The sequence below is a fragment of the Heptranchias perlo genome, chromosome 31 (assembly GCF_035084215.1).
Source record: "Heptranchias perlo isolate sHepPer1 chromosome 31, sHepPer1.hap1, whole genome shotgun sequence".
Taxonomy (NCBI): Eukaryota; Metazoa; Chordata; class Chondrichthyes; order Hexanchiformes; family Hexanchidae; genus Heptranchias; species Heptranchias perlo.
Window position 1 is genome coordinate 20,754,278 of NC_090355.1, and position 22,715 is coordinate 20,776,992.

A 22,715-nucleotide genomic window follows, 5' to 3' on the forward strand; every position below is an offset into this window, starting at 1 on the left:
TTTAATTTATTTGTTCCATTGCAAGAATCGTGGCAATAAACCCATCTTGCAATTCAGCAGATTTAAGCTATAAAATAGTTTCATATTTAATATGGAAATTCTAAATGTAACATTGACAATTTTTGTGTTTTATAATTTTAAAAAAATGAAACATGCTCTGTTTAAATAACTAACAATTTCTCTGCTGATTTAACAGAAGTTTCATATGATTCATTGAATATCATGACGACTGTTTTAAGAGTTAATTTACCACAAAGGTCAGGCTGGGACCACATGAACACATTAAATACATATTTCATACTCGCTCAGAACATATCCATAATAAAAATGCTTTTGTTGAGCTGATGTAACAGGATTCTCTTCAACTTATATACAAACCTACTTATTAGATTATCTATACTGGTAAATATTAGCCTTTAATATTTAGTTGAAGATGACCAGAAGAATTTCAGAGACTATGGGAGCAATTTTAACCTAACCTAGTAGATGGGAAAATCTCAGGATCGGATGGAATGCCAGTTTTACATCCCGTCCAATTTTATTCTCTGTTCTCTTCAATGAAGTATAAATTCAGACGGAGTATAAAATGGGCGGCCGACACAAACCGGCCTGTTCCCCTTCGAGCGCTAGGTTCAAATTACCCCATATATGATCCTGAATATAATTTCATATAAATGACCAGCATGACATGCATTGTGAACTGCTAGTGTTCTATTTCACAACGAAGTTATAAGATCAAAGTGTGTCGCTTACCAGGACTAAACAAGAGGAGGAACTTAAAGCAGACAATATCCCTTCTATCGACCTGTAAAGACTGCAGTTTAGCTGCCAGCTCCTGAGCTCTCAACACCAAGTTAATGAGAGTTGCTCCGGCTTGGTTTGCAATTGTTGATAACTCAACCTGGATGGGAAAAAAAAAGTTGTTGCAGTTTATTGTACTCATTAGTGTGAGGATTTGCACTGCTGACGAATCGAACAGTTTTCACACATTAGATCAGATAACACACTCCTTGGCAGGGAACGTTTCCAGTCTGAAATGACACAATTTCTGCAGCACTGCCTGAAATCCTGCATTACAGAAATGCTCTCCCATTCTCAGAGAAAGGATAACATTGGGCAGATTTCTCTTTAGAGGTTAAACATTGTCACAATTTTGGGCATTTTTTTATACTTAGAACTATATAAATACTCAACCCAATTAAATTTTGTACAAGGAAAAGATTAGATTCGATTCAGTGGGCAGCAGAGACCTTTAAGCATAACGCAGGGGAGAAAAATACACCACCTTACTGCAAAAACTGGGGAATTCAATTCCCAATTTGTGCACCTCATGGTCAACTGCTTACCTCGATCCATCCTTCTCCAGAAGCCAGGATGAACAGGCCTTGGACTACTCTGTGCATTACTACACTAATATTTCTCTAGAATTCAAAAGATATAGAGATACTTCCATGGGTTCAGATAGGGGCCAGTATTGTCACCTCCCCACCTCACAACCCCCCAAAAAAACCCAACTAGCAAGTCATCAGAGAAGGTTGCAGTGTGATTCTAAGCAGGATGCTCGAGCACGTTTATATTTTAAATTCAGGGCAAGGCAATCATTTACTATGTTTGGTTTCAAGATGTTCCACAAGAGGTTGTACTTTATTTAGGTTTAGGTCTGCACTTCTCTTGTGGGAAGTTCAAACAAAATTAATATGCATAATAAGTAGGTGCCACAAAATACTGTATGTATGAAAGACCTTGAAACCAGTCCATTTGATTATTTCACTGGTATCAGAATTCAATCATGATATCTGGCTATGCGCCATCTCTTAAAGACAATATTGGGCTGTATTTTATGGCAGTTTGATAGAAACATGTAGATAATGAAAAAGTAACAGGAGACATTGTCAAATGGCACAGGTTATTTAATCTATACAAGCTTGTTTGCAAAGCAGAGTGCAGAACACGGGATTTTCCTGATATTTCAGTACTCTACAATCTACCCAATTGTGCTTTAATATTATTAAAATGTCCATTTGATGCTGTGGCAATGTATACCAATTAGCCTCTTTCATTGGAATGAATTCACTCAAGAGACAACAGAGATGCAGAAATCTTTTACTTAACATTAATTCTCTGTTATTTGCTCGAACAGACTAACCAGCTTCTGCTACATAAATCAAACATCTCTAAAGGAATTTCAGCACTCTTTGTAGGTTAGAGAAAGAGAAGGAGAAAGGGAGGGAGCAAGGAAGGAAGGTCTTATATTTGTATAGCGCCTTTCATGACCTAAGGATGTCCCAAAGCGTTTCACAGCCAATGAATTACTTTTGAAGTGTGGTAACTGTTGTAATGTGGGGAACCCGAGAAGTTTGAGATAATCACTGATGGTGCAGTGGAGCAGTGCACAAAACGGTAGGCCACAAGTTTGCAGCTGCAATCGTTCACTCAGAGTTTCTGTCATCAATTGCACTAACATTGACTTCAATAGAAATAAAAATCGGGAGAGATGTAAAACGGGCTGCCAATTCACTATCACCTGTTTTACACTATCGCACAAAGTCAAAATGACCCCCACTGAGTATAAACTAAGGACTCTATTTTTACCCCTTCATCAATTTTAGCAAAAAAGTATGTTTGTATATAAAGCAAGGGACATTTATTTTTAGTTGCATTTGTGCTTCCTCAAGCAAGGAAGGAAAAATAAGAGGGGAAGACACCATTAGATGCCCTTGTTCACCATTTGCTGGCCAGCTCAAGACTAGCATTGGCAGACATCTGGGAATAGTTTGTCTGTCTCCATTTTATCTTGAGAATGCAAGCGACATAGCAACACATTTAAAAACTGTTTAAAGTAGAGTTTTAAAAATTCAAAATAATCTTAACAAATCAAAAGAAGAGTTACAAAATCCTTATAAGATTGATACTGCCATTTTTTGGCCTTATGTGTTACTTTTAGCTTTTGTTACTTTTGTTTTTAAGCCAGAGCGCTAATTATTTCCAACTAAAATTTTCAGCAGTTTTAGTTGTCTGATTTGTGAATGATGGCAACTGTTTTCAAACCACCTGGTATAAACATAAGCACCAAGCCCAACTTTCGTATGGGAAACTGAGGACCTAAAATCACTACAGAGCGTTGCGGGTTGCTGGAAAACTATCTCAAATGTTTCCGACTGTGGTTTGTGGACACATTCAGTCTATCTGTAGATCAGTGTTTTTCTCTGGTACAGAAACAATTTCAAAGACAGTCAAACACATGGCATCTGCAAGCAATTATTTGACTATTTCGCATCTGAGAAAAAGGTTTTATTTTGTCAAGAGGGCACCATTTTCACAAGCTAAAGTGTCTGAAAGGCACCGGTTTGTATTCACATTAAAAACAGCGACAGAGAATTTTATAAATGTAATGCATGTGACCAAGCAAATAAAAATAAAGGATTGCACTGGCACTTAATTTAAAGTTAATCTAAAAAGTTATGACGATCTATTTATAAAAGAAGTATGAGAATATGATTTGTTTGGGTTTTGAAAGGCCCAATAGTCAAAACTTCTTAACATGGCAACTCTTTGGCCACAGGGCCAAACTTGACCCTGTCTAAAGTTCACTTCCATCAGGGAGTCACTGGATCTCAATCAATAAGAAGAATCTGAGCTGATACTTTTTTCACCCTTCCTAGACTGGGGATACTGAAGCAAAGTGTAGCACCTCCCCATCCCACCACCCCTCCACCATTTTCACCCCAGGTGTAGTCAGCCCAAGGATCCGAACTAGAACTTCCTCTGTATGGCTCAGTATCGGACCATTCAGGTCGACCCCATATAGGTTAAATTCACCAAAACAATAATACTTCTGATGGCTTTAAAATGGTTATCATAATTGGATGACGTATTTCAACAACATTCTTGTTTATTTAATACAATTGCACCTGTTTGAATGGTTGAATCTAAAAGAAAACCAGACTTTTAATCTCAGCATCAATTTCCATTCCCTTAGGAGTATGTTTGCCCATTCTCAGCTGAGTCAACTATAGGAGGAAGGAAAGGTCTCTGGGGAGTGATCACTCACACACACCTTCTGGTGGGCTGACTGGGCTGATGCATAAACTGAAAACCCCTCAAAACACACACAACAGAAAAGCTTTGTGTATATAAGGGGGGGGAAGGGTGGAAAGCCTCAGTTTTGATATTGTCTTGTAGCAATCACAATAACAAAGTTTTAATTAAAGACAAAAAGTGACTTAGTATTTCCTACATTACAACAGTGACTACACTTTGAAAGTACTTCATTGGTTATAAAGCACTGTGGGACGTCGTGAAGTCGTGAAAGGCCCTATATAAATGCAAGTTATTTCTTTAAAGCACCAAATATTTGTCAGTACTGAGAGTTTCTGTGTATAGTTCCAAGGCCCCACCCAATACACAGCATTTTTGTTGAATAATGACTCTGAAATCATTTTGCCACAGAACCACTGGAAAGCTCATTACCTCTTGGCCTGTCACCAGAAGAATGCTGTTTTCTTTCCCATGGTGTACTTGTCTGCAAATATGGTCCAGAACCAGCAGCTCACTCCAGCAATTCTGCAGGAGTTTCATTTGATCATCCACCTAAAATTCAAAATACTACATTGTCAGGATAGAAATTCAGCAGCGACACAAAAGCAGTCTTTTAATGGTCAATCTCCACAGTGACGTTCAATGTAAATTTAGCAGAGTTTTCACTCAATTACTGCCACACTGGCATTTGTTCGATGATCTATGCATTTCTCTCTCCATCTAGCAGTAACTTACTCTCCATTTTCTAACTATTAGATCCCCTGTGGTGTTACATATTGGTAGTCCAGGAACTGGAGTGCCGTTTCTGATACAAACATAGAAACAGGAGTAAGCCATTCAGCCCCTCGAGCCAGTTCCGCTCTACAATTAGACCCCAGCTAATCTGTACCTCTACTTAATTTTCTCCATATCCCTTTTGTTTCACATAATTTCAATTCAGATTAACAGATAATATGCATTAATTGATAATTCTAATTAAGCAGCTTTGAATTTAAGAGTAGCTTGCATTCACATTATAAAATATTGTGTTATGTTTTGCTCTATGGATTTGCTGTACAGTCTGCTCCTGAAAACTCAATGTTGTTTTTTATGCTAAAAAAAATTAAATTATCCATTTATTCGAACTGAGCAATATAAATAACAAAGGGAACATAGTGCTGCAAAAAAAACAGATGATCAGATAATTCAAATTAAGCTGCTTCAAATTGAGAGTACTTGTTTCTCCTTCTTACAGTTCGTGCTGAACTTGTCGGTGTAGTACTTGCCCTAGAAGGTTACTCCCAGTGTTGAATCTTCAATGATCAGCATCTGAACAAGTGGACATTCACCATGGTCCAAGTCTGGCTGACTCCAATTGCAATGTCCAAGGTCAGCATCAGACCATCTAATAAACATTCCCCTCTACCCTCGACACAAACATCCGTCTATCTCAGTAACACAAAAACAAATCTCAGCTCAGACAACACCATTCCTCAGAATTTTTCTTTCGCACTTTTCGGATAAGAGCTAAAACTCCCATGATGCACCTCTCTGATACATACAGTGTTTTTTCACAGCAACTAAGGCACAGATTAAATTTCTAACACAAACCCAGACTTAAGAGTAGGCCTTTGTGGGTGAAACTTCTCGCTGCTATTTCTAACATTAAATAACCTATGGGTAAATTTAGTGATTTTTTATATTTTATCTAATATTTGTATTTTTTATACAAATTTTAATTTTTAGCTGTACACACTGACCTGAGTGAAGAAGGAAAAACCGTCAAATGGTGGAATATCTACTCGGCTGAGGCGGAACACCAACTATCTGACCACTCCTCCAATCTCTCTCTGGACCATAAGCCCACTGTTTAACACCAAACTATCATGTACCAGGCTTAAAACTGATTTCATCTCTTCTGGAAACGTTCCCCCCTACTGACTTCAACCTTGCAGTTCCACAATCCCCCATCTCTTCCACATGATACACAAGAAGGACTGCGCTGTTAGATTGATTGTTCCAGCTTACTCCTGTCCAACCAAACTTAATTCCTCTTATCTTGGCTTTACTTTTCCCCCTTGTCCATGACTATTCTGATGCCCTTTGCCACATTGAGGATTTCAGGTTTTCCAGCGCCAATCAATTCCTTTTCACCATGGATGCCCAGTCTCCCTACATCTTCATTCCTCACTAAAACAGTCTCCGGGGCTGATTGGCAGCTTCTTCCTTGAACAGCAGCCCAAACAGCCCCATACTCTACCACCCTCTTGTCTCAAATGAACTTGCCAGATTTTTCATGCTTCGCTCCTCCTCTGCTATTCTGCTATAACCATTTACACCTCCCCTGGACCCATCTTTTATTTCTTTACTTGTCTCATTATTAACTCATTTTGCCTTGCAGCATCATCCCTTTTGTCATGTAATCACTCCTGCCCTCCACCCTATCACAGACCTTCCCTTTTGTTCTTTCCTCCCCTCCTCCCCACCGCACAACCCACCCCCCACACAGACACACACACACACACTTGTTCTCTGTCTCTGCACTTGCTTAAAACATCTTAATCTCCAACATCTCCTAATTATGATGAAAGGTCATTGACCTGAAACATTAACTCTGTTTCTCTCTCCACAGATGCTGCCTGACCTGCTGAGTATTTGCAGCATTTTCTGTTTTTATTTTACATTATATAAAAAGAAGTAAATATGTTCCAGTTCAGATGCACTCTTTAGCCCTGATTTTGCGAGACCAGCAAAAATGATGGCTGCACTGGCCCGTAGCGCAGGTGTGCATGTGATGGCAGAAAGGAGAACTGGCCTTATCCCTTCCCTTCATGTTAATGTGCTACCTGTGCATGGAAAACATGCTCAGGGAGGGAGGCCTGGCTGGGGCTTGCAGAATCCAGCTTGACACCAGCTTTTAAGGAGCAGCTGCTTGCTATGAACTGCTTTTTTTCCCAATTAGCCGGACTCTGGAAGGGTAATCATTGCAGGGAGGAGGTGCACATATGTGCAATGAGGGCAGCGGGGAGACTCACTCCTATAATGCGGAGTTTTTGGAGGTCTCGCTGTAGAAAGTGCAGGAAAGGAGAGTGGTCTTTTTTGGATGAGATGACCATCTTCTTGTAAGATCCAAGCTGCAAGGCTGGATTTTGATGGTCAGGTTAATGCAGTCTCCCAGTTCCATTGATCTTAGGAGCAAATGCAGTTGTTGTTCAGTGACATCAGGCGATGTGCCAAGGTTATGTGTGGCCACCTTTGTACACATGCTTACTATTTGATCACGGAAGGCGTAGCACAAATGAAAATATTGAGCTGCTCCACCATCAGGGGAATAGCATGCAAAGCAAAGAGATAACTTCTGCCACTTTCTCTCACATTGTTTTACTGCACAGAAGATATAGGACACAACTCTAGCATGGCATACTAATAGTTTGCATACAACAGCTCAAAATTCAGCTCTGAATGAGGACTTCCACCATAAATAACATGTCTGCTACTGATGTGAGAAACAAGATTGGACTATAAATTAAGGGACAGAGGAGCAAAGGGATCTAGGGGTACAGATACATAAATCACTAAAAGTAGCGACGCAGGATAATAAGGCCATAAAAAAGGCAAATCAAGTACTAGGGTTCATTTCAAGAGGGATAGAATTGAAATGCAGAGAAGTTATGTTAAACTTGTACTGAAGTTGTTGGATCACACTTGGAGTATTGTACACAGTTCTGGTCTCCATATTATAAAAAGGATATAGAGGCATTGGAGAGGGTGCAAAAAAGATTCACAAGGATTATACCAGAATTGAGAGGATATCCTTATCAGGAAAGGCTGAACAGGCTGGGACTCTTTTCTCTAGAAAAGAGAAGGCTGAGGGGTGACCTGATAGAGGTCTTTAAGATAATGAAAGGGTTTGATAGGTTAGACGTGGAGAAAATGTTTCCACTTGTGGGGGAGTCCAAAACTAGAGGTCATCAATATAAAACAGTTGCTAATAAATCCAATAGGGAATTCAGGAGAAACTTCTTTACACAAAGAGTGGTAAGAATGTGGGACGCACTACCACAAGGAGCAATTGAGACAAATAACATAGCTGCATTTAAGGGCAAGCTAGATAAGCACATGAGGGAGAAAGGAATAGAAGGATATGCTGATAGGGTTAGACGAAGTAGGGAGGGAGGCGGCTCATGTGGTTGTGATCTTCCAAAATTCCCAAGATTCCCAGTGGATTGGAAGTTAGCAAATGTAACCCCGCTATTCAAGAAAGGAGGGAGAGAGAAAACAGGGAACTACAGGCCAGTTAGCCTGACATCAGTCGTCGGGAAAATGCTGGAATCCATTATTAAGGAAGTGGTAACAGGGCGCTTAGAAAATCATAAAATGATTAGGCAGAGTCAACACAGTTTTATGAAAGAGAAATCATGTTTGACAAATCTGTTAGAGTTTTTTGAGGATGTAATTAGCAGGGTAGATAAAGGGGAACCAGTGGATGTAGTATATTTGGATTTTTAAAAGGCATTCGATAAAGTGCCACACAACAGGTTGTTACACAAGATAAGGGCTCATGGGATTGAGGGTAATATATTAGCATGGATAGAGGATTGGTTAACGGACAGAAAACAGACAGTAGGAATAAATGGGTCATTTTGAGGTTGGCAGGCTGTAACTAGTGGGGTGCCACAAGGATTAGTGATTTTATCCACGACGTCCGGGTACACTGGGGGCACGGGTGGCAAACAAAATTGCGCATTTCCGGAGCAGGAAGGAATCCTGGCTCCAATCCGCCGAAAAACGTGCATGACCCAGACCCATCCGGGTGCACGCGCGTTTCAGGAAGCCGGTTGCCGGCGGGCTGATATTTAAACACACAATTAAGGTAATTAAAATCGTTGAAATAGTGATTTTTATTTTTATTGATGCAGGGAAATGATTTCAACCCTGCCTCAACGTGTTTGCCGTGCTGTGTGAAACACGCCATGGAAACCGAGGCAGGTTGCAGCCGGCAGCCATTTGGCCATTTAAATCTCTGTTTGACAGATGGGGATAAAAGGTGAGTTATTGCAGCAGGGCACTCAGTTCTCTCAGACAAACTTTTAGCTGGGAGTTCTTTGTGTTTAGACTGAAAATTCTTGGTTCACACTCAGAATTGTTCTGTTTACACATATTGACCTACTTTTTGGACCCCCTCAAACTGACAACATCAGGATGGGTGGGGGGGCGGGGGGGCAATGGCTGCATTCACCAGTACATCCGAGGAGGAGGCACATCACCATCCTCGCCAGGTACGGCGGGCAGTTCCGCCACTTGCAGCTCCACAAGACAGAGATGTGCCACAGGGACATGCAGAAGAGCAGAGAGGGGAACAACAGAGGGCCTGACGTCGCAGGAGGCACTACCCTCATGAGAGGGTCTACGGATAGAGGCTGAGCTTCCTGGACCTCTCCAAGGAACAGTGCCTACAAAGACTGAGAGTCAGTCGCCAGGTGGTCGCAGACATCTGCCAGCGCCTTCATGCAGAGGTGCTCCTGGCTAGGCCTGGTGGCATCGCATTGCCCATGGCAGTTAAAGTGACCACTGCCCTCAACTTCTTCGCCTCCGGATCCTTCCAGGGCGCCACCGGTGACATCACCGGGGTCTCTCAGTCGTCTGCCCACAAGTGCATAAGACAGGTCACTGATGGTTTGTTTTGCAGGGCGTGGCTTCCAATGGGTACAGGACTGTTCAACAACAGAAAGAGATATCACTCCATCAATGCGCAGCTCATTTGTGACCACCGGAAAAGATTTCTTCACGTGTGAGCCAGATTCCCTGGCAGCTGCCATGATTCCTTCATTCTGCGGGAATCCAACATCCCGGCCCTCTTCCACACACCAAACAGACTTAAAGGCTGGCTCCTCGGGGACAAAGGATACCCCCTGCAGACGTGGCTCATGACACCTGTGAGAAATCCAATCAGCGAGGCACAGCGTCGGTACAACGACAGTCACATCACCACCAGGTCTGTCTTTGAACATGCGATAGGACTGCTCAAGATGCGATTCAGGTGCCTGGATCGATCTGGGGGAGTGCTTCAATACACACCATCGAGAGTGGGTTGAATTATAGTCGTCTGTTGTGTCCTGCAGGGTTACCAGTGGATGAGGCCCCATGCCCTCGTGCAGCATCAACATGGAGGAAGAGGATGAGGAGGACGAAGATGGGCAACCCATTGGCAGAGCAGCGGCTCACCTGGCTGCTCGTGATGCCAGGGAGTCACTAATATTTCACAGATCCTTATAAGGACATCTGCAAAGTGAGGATAGTCCAGTGCTCGGACTACCTGGAACGAGCACCGCCAACACCAGCCTCCCCCCACAACCCGCATAAAACAGACCTACAACTACCCCACATACACCCACTGTAAATGCACCCACTGCGTGGCATCAAGTCTCGCCGTTCATGATGAAGCACATGAAAGGGCACTATCACAAAAGGGATTCAAGAATGGGCAAGACGTGGCAGTAGTGGTGAGAATGCTAACATTTAATGTGAATTTAACAAAAACCAAATATAAATGAAAAACATGACAGTCTGTCAGACACCCTTGTGCATACCCTTCGTGATCACAAAACCTTAGTCTTTCGCCTCCTACTACTTTTACGTGGTGCATCCCCTGTGGCCATGCCGAAGATAGTGGCAGGTTGCTCATGTTCATGCCTTGACTGCTGAGATGCTCTAGGCCTACGCCCTCTGGGTTTTGGAGCCCGTGAGGGCCCCTCCAGAGACTGCTCCACCTGCATCTGTGCAGGGGCAGACTCGGTCACCTGGAGAGGAGTCAGCATTGCGGGTGCTGGTTGAGGGGGGGCAACGCATGAGACGTGGGAGCGCTTTGAGTGGCGTCCCCACTTCCATGTCCCCTTTCACCATCATCCCTCTCCTGGGCCAGGGCCACATCACTCCTACCACTCTGCTGGACAACAGTTTGGAGGACATGTGTGATGCCTTGTAAGGCCAGTGCGAGTGTATCTGTCTGCCTGTTTAAGGCAGCAGAATGTAGTTCACTCTGAGTCTGCACGGCCGTTGTCAGGGCCTGAATGGACTCATCTGTGAGCCATGCTTGATGCTCAATGGAGGCTGCCATTCTCTCTATCGCAGACATTCCTGTACTTACCTATGCCACTACCGTAGACATTCCCACAATTACCTGTGCCACCATTCCACTAATACTGGAGTTGGACTCCTCCATCCTCTGCGCTATTGTGGAGAGTGCACGTAGCACCTATTCCAGTACCTCGCAAATGTGCTGCTGTCCCTCAATCATTCTCCTTTTAAAGGATGGTCCCCGGGGTTCAGCATCTGCGTCCAGCTGAGCAGAGCCTGGAGAGGAGTGCACCCACCGACACGGACTCTCCGCAGCTGCCCCTGCCACCAGTGTCTGCTCGTGCTCACTTGTGTGTGATGACTCACCAGTTGCCAACCCAACTAACTGAGGACTAGGACCCACCGAGGTGTGAGCATCTGCGCTGGTGGATGGCTCACTAAGATGTGATAGTGCATCCTCAGAGGCCGGGAGCTCCTCTGAGGAATCGTGCTCTCCCAACACTTCGGTCGTTGAGGGGCCTGGAAGAGAACAGAAGGCAATATTAAGAATCATCACAAATGTAATGTTGCGATGAGCATACTGAGGTGTTCAACATGCCAATCATCGTTAACATCAATTCATGTTGTGTGTGATGGATGTTAAAGTTCTATCACCAGACGTTTGTGGAGTGCCAGTCTCGGCATCACCGAGGGACAGGCACGCGATGGTGCGGCTGATCTCCAGGGCCTCCTCTTCCGCCTCTGTGAGGATCACTCTTTGTTGTGGTCCCCCTCCAGTCCTCGCCCTCTCCCATGCATTCTGAGCTCGCTTCTCCTACAAGGGGAGAAAGTACAGACATATGAGTGAGTGAGGGTGAAGTGGTCAGCCAATGAATGCATTGCTTTGGGTGTGGCTGACCATGAAAGAGATGCATCAGAGGGTGAGTATCAGACAGAGACATCACATTGGTTCAGGATTGGGGTGAGTGGTAGTGATGGGTTGACAAATGGGGAGGTGAGGGAGTGCTCAGAAAGTGAAGGTAAGTTGAGGATGAGCCTTATGTGGGTGTGAGGAGTGATGTGATGGAGTAGTCTTGGCAGTGCAGAATGTGAGTGGGGGGGAGGGGGGGGTTGATGTGCACCATGGAATGCAGGAGAATCAGTAAGTGTACTCACTTTTGCTGACCTAGTTAGATCATTGAAACGTTTCCTGCACTGGACCCAAGTGTAGGATATGTTGCTCCTGCTGGTGACCATCTCAGCCACCTCAAGCCAGGCCTTCTTGGTGGCAGAGGCGGGGCGCTTCCTCCTGTCCTCCTCCTCACCCCGGCCAGCAGCACCTCAAGTGAGGCGTCACTGAATCTTGTTGCTGGCTTGCCCCTCTGCTGCTCCATTCTGCCCGGGGTTCCTCATTTCTCCAGCAAAAGCCATTGATGTAATGGCCCTTTAAAAACAAGTACTCCAGCTGACAGTAGGTCTGCAGTCCGCCCGCTGCGCAGATTTCAGACGGCAAACCCTGAGGTTAAGGGCCATCAGTTAAGTCACGATCGTGTAGGGAAAGGTAAGGATTTTTTTTGGGGTTTCCCGTGTGCCGATTGACCCCCCCCCCCCACCGCTGACATCCCGCCGGCATTTAAAATCATGCCCAAAGAGTCTGCAAAGGGATATAGACAGGTTGAGTGAGTGAGCAAGGTGGCAGATGGAGTATAATGTGGGGAAATGTGAGGTTTTTCACTTTGGTAGGAAGAATAGAAAAACAGAACATTTTTTAAATGGTGAGAAACTATTAAATGTTGGTGTTCAGAGAGATTTGGGTATCCTTGTACACGAAACACAGAAAGTTAACATGCAGGTACACAAGCAATTAGGAAGGCAAATGGTATGTTGGCCTTTATTGCAAGGGGGGTTAGAATACAAGGGTAAGGAAGACTTGCTAAAATTGTACAGGGCTTTGGTGAGACCACATCTGGAGTACTGTGTACAGTTTAGGCCTCTTTACCTAAGGAAGGATATAGTTGCCTTAGAGGCAGTGCAACGGAGGTTCACTAGATTGATTCCTGAAATGAGAGTATTGTCCTATGAGGAGAGATTGAGTAAAATGGGCCTATATTCTGTGGAGTTTAGAAGAATGAGAGGGGATCTCATTGAAACATATAAAATTCTTAGAGAGCTTGACAGAATAGATGCTGAGAGGCTGTTTCCCCTGGCTGGAGAGTCTAGAACTAGGGGTCATAGTCTCAGTAGAAGGGGTTGGCCATTTAGTTCTGAGATGAGGAGGAATTTCTTCACTCAGAGGGTGGTGAATCTTTGGAATTCTCTACCCCAGTGGGTTGTGGATGCTCAGTTGTTGAGTATATTCAAAGCTGAGATCGATAGATTTTTGGACACTAAGGGAATCAAGGGATATGAGGATGAGGCGGGAAAGTGGAGTTGAGGTCGAAGATCAGCCATGATCTTATTGAATGGCGAAGCAGGCTTGGGGGGCAGTATGGCCTACTCCTGCTCCTATTTCTTATGTTCTTATGTGGAGCATAAATGCCAGCATAGACCAGTTGGCCCAAATGACCTGTTTCTGTGCTGTAGCTCGATGTAACTCAATGTAATGTCATTATAGTAAAATTACTAATCACTAGGGGGGATGCTGCTACTTAGGTAGTGTGGAAATATTGGCTGAAATGCTTCAATTAGAAATTATTGTTAGGTTACTTTCTCACTAAATTTTTACAATATCCAAGATAAACGTGTTGACAGGGATTATGGTAGCCAAGGCTTTCCGCCCGGGCACCATTGCCAGCAGAGGTACGGTGAGGTAGGCCCTCTGTCTGTCCGTATTACTCAACCATGACTCCAGCAAACTTCCTGGGAACCGCCTAATTTATTGTTTTGTGCAGGTTCCTGGCATATGGGAACTTACCACGGCAGGGGACTGGGGCAGGGTGGGAAATGTCTATTAATTACTTCTGTTTTTCCACCATATATTTATGCAAACCTATTTTCTAGAACTTTGCAAATATATGGCTCGGTGTCAAATTTTGTTTGAAAATCGCTCCTGTGAAGCACCTTGGGACTTTTTACTACGTTAAAGGCACTACATAAATGCAAGTTGTTGTAGTATATATAGTGTATATATTCACACAGTTTTTTATATTGAAAACGAGAAAAACTAAGCATAATTTAATAACTGCAAAGGACTTTCAATGCTCAGAAGGGTCGTAGAGAGACTGTTTTTGACCTTCCTTTAAGCTTTTTCATATATTTTCCACATTGTTTTCTAAGTGGAAAGTAGTGCCTTTTATTTGCTAAGATTTGACATTTCAGCAGCTCGTCTGCATTTTATCTGTGCTGTTTTATCACTTCCGTTTGCTGTATCAATTTTTTTCTATAGCTGCCCCTCCCCTCCCAGATGTGGAGATGCCAGTGATGGACTGGGGTTGACAAATGTAAGGTGACGAAGGAGAAAGCCTCCGAAAGCTTGTGATTTTCAAATAAAACTGTTGGACTATAACCTGGTGTTGTAAGATTCCTTACATTTGTCTCCCCTCCCAGAGGCACTGAATCACATTCTAATCTCAAACAAGTAACCATTTTTCACGTGTGAATCTGAACAGTGTGGGTAAGGTATTCGACTGAGGACACCCAGAGTTATGTCCATTTCTGTCTGCATTTATTTTAAAGAGGTCATCTAAATTGTAAATCACTGAGATAGTATTTTGTTCCTTACTGCATGAATAATAGAACAGCAAGCATCAAAAATGTAGAAGGAAAGTCCACGTGAACTAATTTTAGGTGTGTCGCTGTATCCCCAAGTAGTTTAAGTTGTGTCCTGGTTTGTTTAAAGGCCCCACGAGGTGGTTTTGTATAGATCCCAATGTCCCTATTGGTAGCATCTCCACAAGTAGGTTGCTAGTTTGTCCAGGTTTTGCTGATTATGAACATGTCATATGTTAGTGTTTGATGCACTTATAAAACGAAACAATTCCTGATATGTAATAAACTAGGGAAAAAAAATCTCGGCATGAAATCAGACCTTGTTTAGAAACATAAGGGGTTAAATTGGTTCAGGCCAGTAGTGCGAAACAGGCTCATAGCGAATCAGGAGCACATTTTACATTGCCCCTGGTTTTCTTTTCAGGCACAGCGTAAAACTTTGGTAAAGTTGTACAGAAGAGGTCATGTTCATTTGATTTGAGTTATTAATACTTTGCTTCCAAGAGCTACCAGTTGAGATGGATTCATATTTAGTAATCAGTGGTACAGGTCCAGTAACTGCACTAATAGGAGCTACTGTAAAAGTGGCAAATAGTTTAGGAGTTCAGGTTTGAGTGCCAGAATTTCCAAATCAATCCATCTGAATGGTGTTTATTTGGATTGCTCCAAAAAAATTGGAATTTTGCCCTAGTTCAGAAGGTTTGGATTTAAATGCCTGTCCCTTTAAGAAAATGGCAGTGTGTGTACAGTACGATGATTTGTTCATTCTCAGCAGGCACAACACCCTCTTTTTAGAAGTGGTATGCTTCTGAGCCAGTAGCTGGGGAGACTCTCAGGTAAGTGATTCTTTTTATATAATGCAGTCATCCTCTCTCTTGGAAAGCTCTCTAATGTACCACAACATCTGGTCTCACCTGAAAACCTCACAAGTATATGAGATGGTATCTCCCAATGATTCAAAACCCCCAGAATAGCAGGTGCAATAGGAATAGAGGGGAATCTGCTGCAAGAACAGCCTAAAGCTTCTTTACTTTTAGCAGAAGTAAGATAGTAACTGACACGCTGCGCATAACTCAGATGAATCAATTAGGTGGACTGTTAGAGACAGGTGTTTGCACATATGCAATCAAAACATAATTATGAATTAAAAAATAATTTTGCATTAATTTAGATCCGTGCAAAAGGCATCTCTTTAAACCATCAGTAAAAAGGAAAATCTAATTTACAAAGGATGCACATATTTAAAGCTGTATTGCTTTACTAAGTGTACAAATACCATCTTTTAACAGTACTTACTTGTTTATAATTGCACTCTAAAAATCGCTTGTTATTTTGAAGCATCTTCCTAGTCTCATGAAGAAAAGTGACTTCAGTAAAGGTTTATCATCAGTGTTTTCTGTTGACTCACCTGCTGCCTTTTCTAACAGTAATGGTGCCCATTAGTGGAGGGATAATGCTGGCAACTGGATAATGCCTTACTCACCACTTCCTTGTTCTTGTAAATAAGCTCTAGAATCTATTTCAAAATGTTATGTAATTTTTTTAATACTTAAATTTAAACCAAAGATACTTGTGCCAAGATATTAGTTTGTAAATACAAGTAAAAAATATATTCACTCCATATTGTGTCAATGCAACTTTAAGGCCATAAAGTACAATAAAATGTCTTTATGTCTATATATAAAACAATCAAATAACCATTGTTGCTGTATAAGTACTTGTCTTTGCCAATGGTGCAGTTCTCTTTTAATCATCAGGAGGTTTATTTTGTGTCTGTATCACTTGTGTTAATAACTGTTCTGTTCTCGGCAGCACAGTTATCATTGCAAAGACTGAATGATACATTGTGTTAGTGATAGCCGTGCAAACAGTATTCTTTTTTCATTTAGCAGCTGAGAAAAATTCCCTTTCACAGGTTTTCCAACTTTTTCATCAACCTCCCACCACTTACTGATAATAACTGAGAAGGATGCTGTGGGACTGTGTTTGCTGCATGTATGAATTGTGTGTGCTGAGTTTTCGGGGAGCCGCCATATTGATAAGACAACAGTATCCAATTAAAGAGGGTGAAGAAAGCAGCTTTCATTCCAATGGCATGTATGGTTTTGTACAGACATGAGGGTTTGCCAAGTTTCTCCCCATACCACCTGCCGTAACACAATGTGTGTCTCTGAAGCTCATACTAGAACAAAGAACAAAATAGATCTTCTGTACTTCTCTCTTAACTCTTTAAATCCTCTGCTAGTAGTCTTATGGTAGCTATTCGATTATACAATAGAACCTCCCCTCCAATACAAGGTTATCTTTTTAAAGTTTGTTCAAATAATAGTACAGATGCAAAGTGTTCTGTGATTCTGTATATACCTCTAATTGTATAGGCTTAGCAACATTTTTTTTGTGGAGGGTGCCTCGAATATTATGACGTTAACTTAATAGTACCTCTTGAATGTATTATTTTAGTAATTTTTCTCCCCATCTTCCTGTATCCTGCACCATGCCCCAGGAAAGAGGATGGATGAGAAGTCTGTCACTGTACTTTTACCAATACAGCTCCTGACAGAGTCTCCAATTTCACCTCATGAGGAAATGGCTGGCCTCCATCAGTGCCAACCTTTCATGTAATCTTCCTGTTGTATCAAATGGAGGCCGGCTACCAGCGCATTGTGTCTGGACAAGATAACTGGACCACAGTGCACCAAGAGTTAATACAATCTGTTTTCAATAGACAGCGTTTCCAGTTCTTTCCTCCGATGTTCTGCCTGACCCACTCTCTAACACATGTGGCGGCCAAGGCCCCAACAGCGGTCCTGCAACGCAAGTCGAGCGCAGGAGGCTCAACGGAGGTGAGGAATCGTGCAGGGACCTGGGGGTAGGCAGGACTTCTGCCCATTCAGCTCATGGTCCCTGACATCAGAGGGAGCGGTGCCAAGGGAATTCCCACACCAGGAATTTCCTCAGCTCTGGCCTCCTGACAGTGCCCTGGATGGCGGGAGGCTCCCAGAGGACAGGTCCTTTCAACGGAGGGCAATGGTCTGGACCCCATAAGAATTCCAGCTCCATTATTCATATCAGCCTCCTTTGAAAGGGAACTGAAATGAAAAAATGTTCCTAACTGGTGGTGCTGGCTGTTAAATGAGTATCTTGCCAGCACTGCTTTATCTTTTCCAGCCATACCCTCTCTCCCCTCCTTTGGGGTCCCATGTTTTCACAAGGGCCAATCCACCATATGTTAATGATGTGACCCCACCCTGATTCCAGACACTCTGACGCCAATGCTGGCGGTGCTGAGCTGAGGATTTTCAGTCCCCTGGTCTCTTAACGACCTTTGAGATTTGCTGAGCTGGGAGCTGTGAGATGCAATCATCAAATGAATTTCAAATAAACACAAAAATCTTAATTGAGCAATATATTAAATAAATATAATATTAATGAATTCACAGATACGTCCACTTGACAAAGTGGTTATCAAAACTAAGCTTTAGGTTTCTCTCTGCCTTTTCCAATAAAACCTACGCTTTGAAAAGAATTTTGTTCGTAGCACAAGACAATGCCCCTGAATGGGTTAACTACTGTTCGTTAACTAATTTTTCCACAAAAAAAGTGCAATTTCGGAGAAACCCTCCCCTCCCCCACCTGCATAAACATACACACATTCATCTATCATTACCATGTCTGCGTATATATCAATAATGTCACCATGCAAACAAAGGAAACGTTTCAAAATTATATGGGGTTTTGATAGAGTAGAAAAGGAGAAAATGTTTCCACTGGCAGGAGGGTCGGTAACCAGGGGACACAGATTTAAAATAATTGGCAAAAATGGCAGGGGGCAGATGAGGAGAAATTTTTTTACTCAGCGAGTTGTTATGATCTGGAAGCAGATTCAACAGTAACTTTCAAAAGGAAACTGTATCTCTACTTACAAAGGAAAAAAATTGCAGGGCTATGGGGAATGAGCAGGGAAGTGGGATTAATTGGATAGCTCTTTCAGAGAGCTGGCACAGGCACGATGGGCTGAATGGATTCCTTCTGTGCCGTATGATTCTATGAGGGGAGGGGAATGGATAAGGTCTATTTTTGGGTGCGGGTAGCGCGATCCACTATTAACCCGTCCCTGATGGCCTCTGTACAGGCAGGATGAGACTTTCGTCCGGCCTGAGGACTTACCTGCAAGCAGCTTGGAAATCAGCCTTGACATGAGGATTCAATGCTATTCGTACTTTCCACCAGCAGGGGGAGCTCCAATCTCTTAAAGGCAGGCTGTCTCTTAAATTCTCTTAAAGGTGGCCGGTACCTGCTATTTGCTAAATATAACAGTTTGCAGTCTGCACGGAGTCTGAACGGAGATCCGACATGACACACGTAAAACACAGATGCAGGCCCCATCCCACGTTTACAAACTGATGAGTTATGTTAAAACACTGAATAAAGGTTGCACACTACTAAATCCCACATCCTCCAATCTACATGCCAGACCTCACCAATCTGCCGATCTGAGTTTGTACCAGGCCTTCGAGAGTGCGTGCACCAAGGTTCTCTGCTGATGCACTAGAGGCCTTGGTGCAAGAGGTGGACAGAAGGTGGGGCATCCTATATCCACAGGGGGGCAAGAGGCCCCCCCCAGACATTTGCCCAAAAGGCAGTGGGAGCCAGTAGGGAATGCAGTCAATGCCAGGCGCATAGCACCATGAACATGGACGCAGTGCAGGAAGAAATTCAATGCTTTGATATGAGTGGTCAAGGTGAGTGAGGTCAACTGTCAAGTGGCATCTCCTACCAACTGCACCATCTCACCAGCCGCATCCACTGCTCCACCCACTACGCCCCCCATCACCCACATACCAGCAAAGTCTTTCCATCAGTACTCAACGCTTCCAATCAGATGCTTCCTCTCACCCTTACACATTACCACTGTTGCAAGCTGCCCACCCACAACTCACAGGCCACACACATTGGCAGCTATTCAACTATGACAGGCACATCACCCAGACACACGTCCCGCTTTCTTGCAGGAGAAGGTGGCGCATATCAGGAGGCAGCAAGTGGCAGTGGCATTTAGCCCATTGTGCCTGTTCCACCTTTCAATGAGATTATGGCGGACTTGTGACCTAACTCCATATACCTGCCTTAGCCCCATATTTCTTAATACCCTTGGTTCACAGAAATCTATCAATCTCAGATTTAAAATTCACAATTGAACTACCATCAACTGCCATTTGGAGAAGAGTGTTCCAAACGTCTCCCACCCTTTGTGTGTAGAAGCATTTCCTAACTTCACTCCTGCACGTCCTGGCTCTAAATGTTAGGCTGTGTCCCCCAGTCCTAGTATTCAAGTATAGGAGTCCTCCAAAACAGTTACAGCCAGAAGCAATAATCTAGTCACTAACCTGTAAAACTTGTATGATCCTTTAAATAGTGCTGGTGGCGGTCCTCCAGGCACTCTAAGACACGTTCAGATGGGCGTGGTTAAGACTGTGCATTGAGTTGTGCGTTACATCCCAAAATGGTGTATATCACTTTAAATCAGCGTTGCACACTGATTGTATCCAGTTTCTCCCTACTTTACATGCTTCCAGCATTCGTTATCTGCACATGTGCTAACTCCTATGCTTCTATGTGTACAAGCTGTGTAGGAGTTCTTAAGGACAAACATCGCACTGTTAGGGGAAAATACTTATTTAAATTTGCCACTGTTTAATCATTTTATTCTGATAACACACTGACATAACATCAGCCGGCCGTAACAAATTAAATAGCCAGAATTTTATTTTAAAAAGTTATATTTCTTTTCCCTTTGTTGTGAATTTTGTGCACCGGTCAGGGTGTTAGCACTGAGGAATAGAACACTTTAATTTCAGATACCCAATGTCATCTTCAGGTCAGGTACAGCACAGTAAAAATTCTTCTGTTCTGCCCTACCAATGTGCCTCAAGCATGACATCAGAAAAAAATGCCCCAGTGCAACAGTGTGAGATTTTCCCATTCACTGTCTCATGGAATCTCTGAGTGAGACTGTCACTGTGGCGTTAAATTAGGCCAGTTTTATGCTGCTGGCCTATCCGCGCTAGAGACTGAATTGAGACTAACTAGACCAACTTCACATTGTCCTATTAGTCTGGGTTGAATCTGAACCCAGGTCTCAAAGGGTGAAAGGCCAGCATCTAACGTATTGTACTACCCGACCCCTTGGTTACGTTTATTCCTACCTTTGCCTACCTTTGAATGGATTTGTTTAAAGGTGAGTGCCGATAACATAATCTGGGGAACTGTCTTGGCTGAATTACTAACCTACACTTCCCTGCCCCCTTTGACTGGACGTCTCTCCAGTGGGGAGGGAACTTCTGCCTCAGAGAGATGCACCTCAGACCCAGCAGAATTTCCAGCCACTAGCGATTTAATGACAGGAGGCAGACTCCCCAGCTTCCTATTGGGTGTCCCCAAGCAGAAGAGGACTCAAAGATCGGGCCACTGCGATGCCAGTGGCGCTCAGGTAGGTCCTTAAAGGGGAATGGGGAGGGGAGTGACCAGGAAGGGGAGTGACTGGGGGTGGGGGAGTGGCTTTGGCGATCGGGATGGGGGGGTCAAGATTACATACGGGGGGAGACGTCGAGGTGCCGATCAGGGGTGGATGGCAGCTGCCCAGGTGGTTTGAATGGTAAGTATATTTTAAACACTTTCCTTGTTGGTTGCGGCCTGCAGCGGTCCCTTTACAAGCCGCATGTTAGGCCACATGTAGGCTTGGTTTTCCTGAATGTTGCTGGCTGCATTCAGTGCAACCCAATGTTGTAGAGGTGGCTTCAAACAGGCCCCGTATTTGAATATGCAAGGGGTCTAACGCCTGGACGCGGGCGCCGCACATTCTGCCCGCTATATTGGTGGCTAAAGCGCCTGTTCAGTGCCTGAAAAACGGGCGCGGTACTGAAAATTTCTAGGCCTATATCAGTCTTAAAACTTTTACCCCTTTATTTGAACCACTGCTTAACATGTGGTGGCTTCCATGGTTGACAGCTAAGGTACAGTAGGAAGGAATAGTACATGCAATTCAACAAATGGTCACAACTCTTGCTCTGTATCTATTTCAAATTTCCCCTGTAGAATAATACCAATGAAGCAGATTCTAGTTGAAGATTGAAGACTGTAATATTGCATCATTCAATGCAAGTTTGATTTGGGATTTTATTTCCCCCTTAACTTCTATTTTCTCCAAACTGTTTCTATCTTCCTTTCTTTGTTTGTTGCCCTCCTTCCCTCCATACATTCCATTTACACAATACTTGCAGATAATGGATGCGCTCTTACAACAGAGCAGACAGAATGTGCGGCAGGCAGCGATTCTCCTTTTATTTCTCAATTGTGTTTTTGCACCTGTGACTGCATCAATAAGACACCGAGTCAGTAGGTCTGCCTCAAATTGAAATATTTTTCCTATTCATCAGCTCTTTCAAACAATGTTCCAGAAAAAGACAAATATAATCTGGAGCTCAATAGAAAAAGTAGAAGGAAAAGCCATTTCTTATAATGTTTCTGCTGTTGTGCCTTTGACTGGACTGCCCAGGACTGCAGCAGCATTTGTATGCACTGAGTAAAGGAATCAAGATTGCACGCTGTTAGATTTCTGGATGAATTCTGTGAATTAAGCTATGTTTTGCAAATTACAAATTTACCTAATTCTACTCAGCATTAGAAGCGTATGGAAACACATTTGTCCCAGGTAGTGCAGGACAGAAATGTGCAGATATTGAAGCGAGCAAAAGATGTCAGTACTCTAAGGATTAAAAAAAACTGCTGCCTATCTTCATCGTGATAAATGTGTTACAGCCTGTCTATTTTGAACGAATAAGCACTCCTGAGAGCAGAAGTGACTTATTACTCTCACCCAGAAACTCATTGCATCGTTGGGATAGTTATTATAGAGTTTGTACTCCAAATACAGG

General features: G+C 43.2%; 1 protein-coding gene across 3 annotated transcripts in view; it reads right to left on the bottom strand.

The window, feature by feature from the left end:
• The window catches only part of LOC137300555 (nuclear receptor subfamily 5 group A member 2-like), a 77,289-nt gene that overhangs the window by 12,924 nt on the left and 41,650 nt on the right, over window positions 1–22,715 (bottom strand). For all 3 annotated transcript variants that reach the window (XM_067969701.1, XM_067969702.1, XM_067969703.1), the window contains exons 5-6: window positions 4,471–4,590; window positions 754–901 (exon numbers count right to left, since the gene is read on the bottom strand). In XM_067969701.1, the coding sequence (XP_067825802.1) occupies window positions 754–901; window positions 4,471–4,590 (268 nt within the window). The remainder of the gene's footprint in view (window positions 1–753; window positions 902–4,470; window positions 4,591–22,715) is intronic.